Source organism: Lindgomyces ingoldianus (assembly GCF_010093535.1).
Source record: "Lindgomyces ingoldianus strain ATCC 200398 unplaced genomic scaffold BDR25scaffold_52, whole genome shotgun sequence".
Lineage (NCBI taxonomy): Eukaryota > Fungi > Ascomycota > Dothideomycetes > Pleosporales > Lindgomycetaceae > Lindgomyces > Lindgomyces ingoldianus.
Genome location: NW_022985213.1, coordinates 243184 through 253499, shown reverse-complemented (window position 1 = coordinate 253499; position 10316 = coordinate 243184). Strand labels below are relative to the sequence as shown.

The window sequence follows — 10316 nt, the reverse complement described above, 5'->3', positions numbered from 1 at the left end:
CTATAGACAGTGAAGTCTAATCTACTAAGTGCTTTTAGAAAGACACTTAGTAGAGGCTTAATCTTAAAATCTTACTCTTTAGCTATTATAGTAGATAAGATCTTTAATTAAGCTCTTTTATTTACTATAGCCTAAAGCTCTTCTAATAACTTTATACTTACTATTACTAATAGTAAAGTTAACTTTTTTAAGTATAATAAGTTTTAAAAGCTTTTAAGCTTTTTTTATTACTTTTTAAAGTAATATAGGCTTGAAAAAAAAGCGTAGTTTTTTTAGCTTTACTTCTTCTTTTTTTTTTTACTTTTTTTTAATAAACTTATTTTTATTTTTATCTTTTATAAGATAATCTAAAGAAATATAACCTAGGTTTTTTTTTTTTTTGCTTTTTTTTACCTTAAAAGGCTTTTTTTAAGCTTTTTTAAGTTTTTATTAGCTAAAAGTAAAGTAAAATGCTTTTATGTTTCTTTTTTTTTTAACTTTAGCTTTTTTCCCTTCTATAGGCAGTAGTAGAATATGTTGCTTTACTCTTTTACCTAAGCTAGTGTCTTTTACTTACTCTGTAGGATATTGTTAGTGTGGAGGATAAAATAGCCTGGCAGTAGCTGTTCAGAAGATCGGATGAAGTGACTCCCCTATCTAAGAGAGCTGAAGGCTCTCCTTATATACACCGAGCTTCGGAACATAATATCTCCAGATCCCGAGCTGCGTCCCAGGCTCTGAGCCCCCAGTCCCAGGCTCCGAGCCCCAGTCCCAGGCTCTGAGCCCCAGCCAAGGCTCTCAGTATACGCGAGAGTTAGATATGCGCACCTACTGTCAAGACAGGAGGAACGCTTGACGAAAGCTGCTACATAGTACGAGCAATAAGCTCTAACAGTATGTTGCCGCAAATTGCTGCATGTTGCAGCATTTTGCAGCATTTTACAGCATGTTGCAGCAAATTGCAGCATTTTGCAGCATTTTGCAGCATGTTGCAGCATGTTGCAGCATGTTGCAGCAAATTGCAGCAAATTGCAGCATGTTGCAGCATTTTGCAGCATTCTGCAACAAATTGCAGCATGTTGCAAGCTGGTCGCGCATAGGGCAAGTGCGCGAGGGACTCGGATCGGAAAAACAAAAGCCGAGCAACACGAGTAGAGCAGAAAAAGGATCGATAAATCAATACAATCAATCATCATCCTATACATCATATCCAAACCTGTAACGGCGCAGGCAAGACAATGGGTCCGAATGCGGTGGGAATCCACTCAGAGGCATATGGGAGTGCGTGGGGACTCTGAACCTGGGAATGCCATTGACACCTATAGGCCTTGTACGAAAGGATATCAGAAAACTACCGAGCTAGCTACGGGGGCGAGGTGCGACTAAATACATGAGGGAATAGGGGTAACAGCAGGGGTCGGGGCCAGGTCGGGGGGTCGGGGCCGATACGAGGGCCTTCCGGGCCATCCGAGATGGAACGATTCATGAGGATCGTTACAAAACCCATCATTCATCTCAGGAAGCCTAGAAACAGTGCTAAAATCTAACAGATATACGTTAGATCACGCTTAATCTTGTTAAATAGTACGCTACTAAAGTTTACTATTACTTTATCTAGGCTTATTTTATTAACTTTAGTCTATAATAGCCTAAAGTAGGCTAGAAGTTTAGTTAAAAACTAATTAAGTTATTATTTATAGTTTTTTATAGTGTTATAACCTATGTTTTTTTATTTTACAAAAGTATTTAATGCATTAAGCGTCTTATTTTTAAGATCTTGCTATAACGTACCTAACGGGTTGGCCGGCCACTTTTGCCAAGCCCCTACTAAAACCACCCCATTCTGGCGCAAAACAGCCCACTTTAGCCCTGTATAAAGTAATACAACATAAGATATTATTTAGAGTCTACTTCTGCTACTTTCTTACACATATGTAAGTTATGCCTAGTCTAATTACACTGCCTGCATTGCCTTTAACTTAGCTTACCTTCTTTAGCGCGCACCTGCGTCTTTAGCTTCTTCCTATTACTACGCGCTTTAAACTCCTTTAGAGCAGTTAAATAAGCCCTATCCTTAACTATTAAAGTCTCTTCTGCCTAAATCTGCTTCCTTTTATGCAATCTACGTTGTGTAGCAGCCTTATTTGCTGCTTAAAGCTTTGTAATCTCTTTTTACACTAACACTAGCTTGTGCGCAATAATTGCTACCCCCTTTAAAACTTTTTTAAAGGCCTCTACTATAGACATTAGTAAGCTCTCTACATGCCTTTAAAATTTTACCTTTACAAGCATTAATTACAACTTAAATTTAAAGGTATTGCTAAAGGTTTACAACTGCTAGGGCTTGTTGTTAATAAGTAGTAGTAGTAATAAAGTACATAACTAGACATTAAAGGCTATTTTAACCTATTCTAGGTTAAATAAGACTAAACTAGCGCTTTAAAACCCTTCTTAGATATTACTAGAAGTAATTGCTGCATTATAGGCGCGTATAAAGCATAGTAGAAACTTAAGTTTTATAATATAAGTAATCTAGTTACATATAAGATGTTTAGCTTAGCACTTATACACCTTCTTTAGAGGGGCAAAACAACCTACATTAAAAGGCTATAAAAGGTGTAATAAGTATAAAAGCATGTAGATAGTAATAATCTTATTTTTTTTATAGTACTACTAGAAATTAAGTAAGTTATAGCTTTTATAGCTATTAATAATAAAAAGCTAATAAGCGCCTAACGTACTTTATAGGCAAGTTGCTTACACACCTAAGTCGCTTACTTTTACTAAGACCCTACTAAACTACTCTTCCTACACTAATGCATTCCCTACAACACTACTTAGGCGCGCTAAAAGAACGTTAGATACAGCTTACGCTTTAAGCTTTTAAATAAGACATAAAACTCTTAAAGAAATGTGCTGTAGCTATATGTAAGGTCTTATAAAAGATAATAAATAACTATAGCACTAGACAACCTTTACAAGCTAATTCTACAGCTAAATTATAAAAGCTAGGTAATAAAAAGGAGCAGGTAATTATTAAAACTATACTTAAGCTATATGCGCAAGGAATTTCCCCTTAGATAGCATTTATAGCTAATATAGCTAATTCTTTGCGCGCTAAGCGTAATCTAGGCTATGTTTATATAAACTAGCCTAGTATGTTTGTAAAGCATTATTTAGAGCTTAAAGTAACATTTAAGCGTAAGTACAACAATAAAAGAGCCCTCTATAAAAGTCCTAGGGTAATTTAGGGCAGGTTTAGCCTTATAGAGAATATTAAAGCTAAGTATAGCATCTAGGATAATAACACGTACAACTTTAGCAAGACAGAGTTTATAATTAGCTAGATATCTCTTAACTATACTTACACTTAAAACTTTACTTTAAGCTCTAAATAACGCTTTATAAACATACTAGGCTAGTTTATGTAAACATAGCCTAGATTACGCTTAGCGCGTAAAAAATTAGCTATATTAGCTATAAATACTATCTAAGGGGAAATTCCTTACACATATAGCTTAAGTATAGTCTTAATAATTACCTGCTTTTTTTTATTACCTAGCCTCTATAATTTAGCTGTAGAATTAGCTTATAAAAGTTATCTAGCGCTATAGTTATTTATTATTTTTTATAAAACTCTGTATATAGCTACAGCACATTTTTTTAAGAGTTTTATGTCTTATTTAAAAGCTTAAAGTGTAAGCTGTATCTAACATTCTTTTAGCGTGTCTAAGTAGTGTTGTAGGGAATGCATTAGTATAGAAAGGGTAGTTTAGTAGGGTCTTAGCAAAAGTAAGCAACTTAGGTGTGTAAGCAACTTGCCTATAAAGTACGTTATAACCTTTTTTTTATATGCTTATTAAAGTGCTTTAACTACTATAGCCTAAGCTTATTTATTATCTAGCTGTTCTTAGAGACTGTAATAACCTAGTTCTAAGGTAAATTCTCCTTTTTATACTAGGCAAAGATGTAATAGCAGCCCTTAAAAATAATAAAGAGTAAAATAGCCTACTTTATTACATTAATGCTCTAAATAACTATTATCTACTCTCTATTACTTTACTATATTACCTTTAGCTATCTTTATCTCTTTAAAGTTATAACAACTGCTTTAGTTAATATCTAGCCTATTATAAAGCCTAACTTATTAAAGTTATACATGTTTTTATCTTAGATACTATACTTAGCTTTTATATTAGCTACTAGGCAAAACTAGCCCTAAATAACTTCTAGATCCTTATAAAGTGCTCTTTTATAATTATACTTATAATTAAACTTTATTATAAACTTAGAGCAGTGCCTAACCTACATACTAGGCTAGTTTAAGCTAACCTAGCCTAGATTCTGCTCTGCGCGCAAGGAATTAGCTATATTAGCTATAGCTATAAGCCTAGAGAGAAATCTGCGTGTAATAAGCTTAAGTATATACTTAACAACAACTTTTTTTTTAAGCTTAGTTAGATTTCTTAATTTAGGCTAGCTTTCTGCTTCTAAAGGCTATCTAGCGCGTTAATTACTTAGTGTTGTGTAAGAGACATTATAGATAGCTGCAGCGCGTTGCAAGGAGAGTTTTAAGTTTTATTTAAGAGCCTAAAAAGTAAGCTGTATCTAATGTTCTTTAGAAGATTTAATCTAGTGTTATTATTAAGGCATTATGTAGATAGGTAGAGTGTGGTAGGGGCTTGGCAAAAGTGGCCGGCCAACCTGTGTGGCCGGCTAACCCGTTAGATACGTTATTAGTTACTATAATAAGTTAATTAGCTTTAAATAAGTGTAGTGTGTCTTTTATAGTAATTATAGTGTCTTATTAATATATTATAGACTAAAAGAGATTTTTTATAATTTTTAAGTAAAGCTTAATAAACTTTTTTAGTAATAGTTCTTATTATCTCTACACTACTAGTTATAGTCTGCTTTATTTTTTATTTATAACGTACTTTATAGGCAAGTTGCTTACACACCTAAGTTGCTTACTTTTGCTAAGACTCTACTAAACTACCCTTCTTACACTAATACATTCCCTACAACACTACTTAGACACGCTAAAAGAATGTTAGATACAGCTTACACTCTAAGCTTTTAAATAAGACATAAAACTTTTAAAAGAATGTGCTGTAGCTATGTGTAGAGTTTTATAAAAAATAATAAATAACTACAGCACTAGATAACTTTTATAAGCTAATTCTACAGCTAAATTATAGAGGCTAGGTAATAAAAAGAAGCAGGTAATTGTTAAGACTATACTTAAGCTATATGCGTAAAAAATTTCCCCTTAAATAGCATTTATAGCTAATATAGCTAATTCTTTGCGCGCTAAGCGTAATCTAGGCTATGTTTACATAAACTAGCCTAGTATGTTTATAAAGTGTTATTTAAAGCTTAAAGTAACATTTAAGCGTAAGTACAACTATAAGAGAGCCCTTTATAAGAGTCCTAGGGTAATTTAGGGCAGGTTTAGCCTTATAGAGAATATTAAAGCTAAGTATAGCATCTAGGATAATAACATGTACAACTTTAGCAAAATAAGGTTTATAATTAGCTAGATATCTCTTAACTATACTTACGCTTAAAACTTTACTTTAAGCTTTAAATAATACTTTATAAACATACTAGGCTAGTTTATGCAAATATAGCCTAGATTACACTTAGCGTGCAAAGAATTAGCTATATTAGCTATAAATGCTATCTAAGGGGAAATTCCTTACGCATATAGCTTAAGTATAGTCTTAATAATTACCTACTCCTTTTTATTACCTAGCCTTTGTAATTTAGCTATAGAATTAGCTTATAAAGGTTATCTAGCGCTGTAGTTATTTATTATTATTTATAAAACTTTATATATAGCTATAGCATATTTCTTTAAGAGTTTTATGTTTTATTTAAAAGCTTAAAGTGTAAGCTGTATCTAACATTCTTTTAGCGCGTCTAAGTAGTGTTGTGGGGAATGCATTAGTGTAGGAAAAGTAGTTTAGTAGGGTCTTAGCAAAAGTAAGCAACTCAGGTGTGTGAGCAACTCGCCCATGAAGTACGTTATTAGTATAGTAGTTTAGAATGTAGTAGGTTTACTTAGTGTTAAATAAGTTTTAGTATAATAATGTTTAATACTTTAGTTAGTAACTTATAAAGTGTACTTACATTACTTCCTTTAAATTAATAATAATTTTTTATTATCTTAGCTAGTTTTTATACTTTCTACTGCTTTTACAGCTAGGCGCAGGCTTCTGCTAAAGTCTAATTTACAGGGGTAGACTATGTGTTGCTTAGTTCTACACTAGCCCTTCTAACCTCTTTTAGACTCTAAATGCCTTCTAGATAGCTTAATAAGCCTAATTTATAAAAAAATATTTATTATTTTTACTTATTTTTTACTTTATTTCTTTCTATGTTAGTGTTAACTTTAGTTAAGTATTACTAAAAGTAGTAGTCTTAGTTAGCTTTTTAAGTAGTCTTTAAGCGCTAGTTACATTAAATTCTTTTCTAGTGTTTTATGTTAACACTATTATGTAGGAATGTTGCCTTTAAGTAGTATGCTAGCTTGTAGAGCAATTTAAATGTAAAGATAGAATAGTAGGTAGCATAGATAGCACTAACAGCAAGGTTTTAGAGAAAGATAGAAGTGTATTATAAGAGAGACAAATTACTACTAAGCTTTACTTGTTAAGATTTATGCTTATATACAAAGGACAGGTCATGTGACCTCTAAACAGGTTAGAGAAGGCGATACTAGCCTGTTCTAGGACATTCAGCCTTATATAAACTACTTAAAGTTCTAGCTACAATCTCTTCGCCGCATTTTCAAACCTAGAATCACGTGCGCTGACTCAGCAATCATGTTTGCAGTGGTGACACTCAGATGCTTCGTCACTATAGTCACACGATAGTCGGATGTGTCGGATGTGTCGTCACAAGATGGTCGGATGCATCGGCACCATAGTCTGTTGCCAAGACCCACCCACTTATTTCGCATATATATAGACTCCCGCAAAGGACTCCTCTAGCAATACATTCAATGCAGTTCCTCATGCCTCTAGTGCCTTACATAGCTTCACAAATCATCTAGTTGTTTTTGTCTTAGCGCCTTATGCTGTAAAAGCCTATCTGGCTTAGAAAGTAGCAATCTTATAAGCTGTAGCTACATGTACCTCTACCTGCCTATTATCAATACATTTATCAAAACATCTACAACGGTGTGGCCGGAGCGGGTCGGCTATCTCCCTGCTTGTAGTGGCAACATACAGTATAGAAATAGCTTTTATAACTGTTCTAACGTACTTCACAGGCAACTTGCTCACACACCTAAGTTGCTTACTTTTACTAAGACTCTACTAAACTACTTTTTTTATACTAATGCATTCTTAACAACACTACTTAGATGTGCTAATAGAATGTTAGATATAGCTTACACTCTAAGCTTTTAAATAAAATATAAAACTTTTAAAGAAACATGCTGCAGCTATATATAAAGTCTTTTAAAAAACAATAAATAACTATAGCACTAGACAACTTTTATAAGCTAATTCTATACCTAACTTACAAAGGCTAGGTAATAATCTAGAGTAGGTAATTATTAAAACTATACTTAAGCTATATGCGCAAGAATTTTTCTTTTAAATAGCATTTATAGCTAATATAGCTAATTTTTTACACACTAAGCATAATCTAGGCTATGCTAGCATACACTAGCCTAGTATGTTTATAAAGTGTTATTTAAAGCTTAAAGTAAAGTTTTAAGCGCATGTATAGTTAATAGATATTTAGCTTATAATAAAGCTTATCTTACTAAAGTTGTACATGTTATTATCTTAGATGCTATACTTAGCTTTAATATTCTTTATAAGGCTAAACCTGCTCTAAATTACTTTAGAACCTTTATAAAAAGCTTTTTTATAGTTGTACTACACTTAAGCATTACTTTAAGCTTTAAATAACACTTTCTAAATGTACTATGCTAGTTTATGCTAATATAGCCTAGATTACGCTTAGCGCGTAAAGAATTACTAAGAGGAAAATCCTTACACATATAGCTTAAGTATAGTCTTAATAATTACCTACTTCTTATTATTACCTAGCCTCTGTAAGTTAGCTATAGAATTAGCTTATAAAGGTTATCTAGCGCTATAGTTATTTATTGTCTTTTAAAAAACTCTGTACATAGCTGTAGCATGTTTCTTTAAAAGTTTTATATTTTATTTAAAAGCTTAAAGTGTAAGGCATATCTAATATTTTTTTTTAGCATGTTTAAGTAGTGTTGTTAGGAATATATTAGTGTAGAAAAAGTAGTTTAGTAGGGTCTTAGCAAAAGTAAGTAACTTACGTGTGTAAGCAACATGCTTGTGAAGTACGTTATATCTAGTTTTAATGTGCTAATTGTTGTACGCGACTAAGTTAGATAAGATTAAGAGCCACCCTGTCTATTTTAACAGCACTTCCTACACCACCACCTAGAGCAACCCCCTCTGACATGGTGGTGCAGTCTATCTGCTATAGCAATCTAATCTTTTAAGTAGACTAGTTATCTTTTAAGTAGACTCTCTACTTATCTTACATCTATTAAGAGATTAGTAAAAGGTAGTATTAAGGCAAGTGTCTTTATTCACCTACTAACAAACAAGTGACTAGGTATCTGCCTATAATCTGTTAACCTAGACTTTAACTCTCTTTATTCTTATCTTCTTATACCTAGCTTTATAAATCTCTAACTTTAATAATTAAAATTCTAGCGTCTATCTTCTAGTAGAAGTCTACTTCTAGGTCTTGCTAGCCTAGATTAGTGTGCCCTTGTAAAGAACAACGTTAATATCATTCTGCACGGCACAGATGACGGGGCTGTTGCCGGTAGAGCCGGCTGTGTTGGTTTGCTAGACAGGGTTGCCATTGTTATTACTGCACATAACCTTCTTATTAGCTACAATAAGGCTCTCTAAATAAAACACAACATACTACTATAAGAGCAAGAAAGAAGAGGATAAAGAAGGAAAAGAAGCTTACTACATGCATAGGTTACTGTCCTCCTGCATCTTAATGCCCTTAATGTTGGGGCGCTGCACGGCCGTGTTCTGGAACCGGCACTGGCCGCCCCAGTATACGGCGATCTTCCCATCGCCCTGCATCTTGAACTTGACCAAGCCGTCCTGACTAAACAGGATGTTGCCCCACGAGCAGCCACTCGCCGTTACTGAGGGTGTTGTGCGACATACTAAATAAGGGCTTGGGGATATAAAGAGTAGGCTGTTTTAGGCAGGCTAAGTGTGTAAAGGGTAATTTAATAAGTTAATTGTCTACGTGTCTTTTAGAGCTTAAGTGCTAAGATGTAAAGCACAGAATATTAGTTCATTAGAGAGGGAATACAGCCTTGTTTATATACTGCGATGTCTGCCAAGCAGCTTAATAAGGTGTGAGGTGTGAGGTGTGCCTAGCGTGGTCAACAGTCCGTAGTACGTAACGTAACTACGTGAACGTAGTAATCACGTGAGGAGTACAAAAGTAGTTAAAATGTAAGACATAACTTTTGTACAGTGAATTGCTAAGTACGTCCTGTAGTACAGGTTAGAGAGGTTATATTTTAGGAGATTTCCCTCCTGTTTTTAGACCCTATTAGCTATTGTGTTAGAAGCTTTGTTTAAGGTTACATTTTAGAGTAACAATTATAAAAATAGTTAACTTTTGCCCTAGAAAAGCTTCTTATCTTATGCCTGCCTATTTGCTAACCTATTACCTATCTTATTAATTATTATAATAAGCTAGATGTCTTAATTCCTTTATTACAGCAGGCGTACAGCCTTATTCTAATCCTTTTACTTATTAGAGTTGTCCTAACAAGCTAGAGACAGAGGGTAATAAGAAGGAGAAGGATCTATAACCTTAGTAGCGCAAGCTCCCTAGTAGCAAGTATTATAATAAGGGCTATAAGCAAACTTTCTCTGTTACTATAAGCCTTCTTATACGCTTAAGGTTATATAAAAAACAGTAGAAATAACAGAGCTTTAATAATACTATAATAGCTACATTAAAAACCTTTTTATAGCTAAAGAGAGATCCTTACTATTCTAATTACCTTTTACTTAGTAGCTTAAAGTTAGTTATTACTTCTACCCTACACTTTTTAAAATTGCCCTTAATTTTCTCTATAATGTACTTCATAGGCAAGTTGCTCACACACCTGAGTCGCTTACTTTTGCCAAGACCCCACTAAACTACTCTTCCTACACTAATGCATTCCCCACAACACTACTTAGACGCGCTAAAAGAACGTTAGATACAGCTTACGCTTTAAGCTTTTAAATAAGACATAAAACTCTTAAAAAAATGTGCTATAGCTATGTGCAAGGTTCTATAAA

The 10316-nt window shown here is 33.5% G+C and overlaps 1 protein-coding gene across 1 annotated transcript; it reads right to left on the bottom strand.

Annotated features, from left to right (window-relative positions):
• Window positions 1-8644: 8644 nt before the first annotated feature.
• Window positions 8645-9387, bottom strand: BDR25DRAFT_307479 (uncharacterized protein). The gene is made up of 4 exons (XM_033690846.1): window positions 9136-9387; window positions 8968-9095; window positions 8920-8921; window positions 8645-8824 (listed from the first exon to the last, which is right to left on the bottom strand). The coding sequence occupies exons 1-4, from the start codon at window positions 9172-9174 to the stop codon at window positions 8742-8744; spliced, it is 252 nt and encodes an 83-aa protein (XP_033540785.1). The 5' UTR covers window positions 9175-9387; the 3' UTR covers window positions 8645-8741.
• Between the last annotated feature and the right edge of the window lie 929 nt (window positions 9388-10316).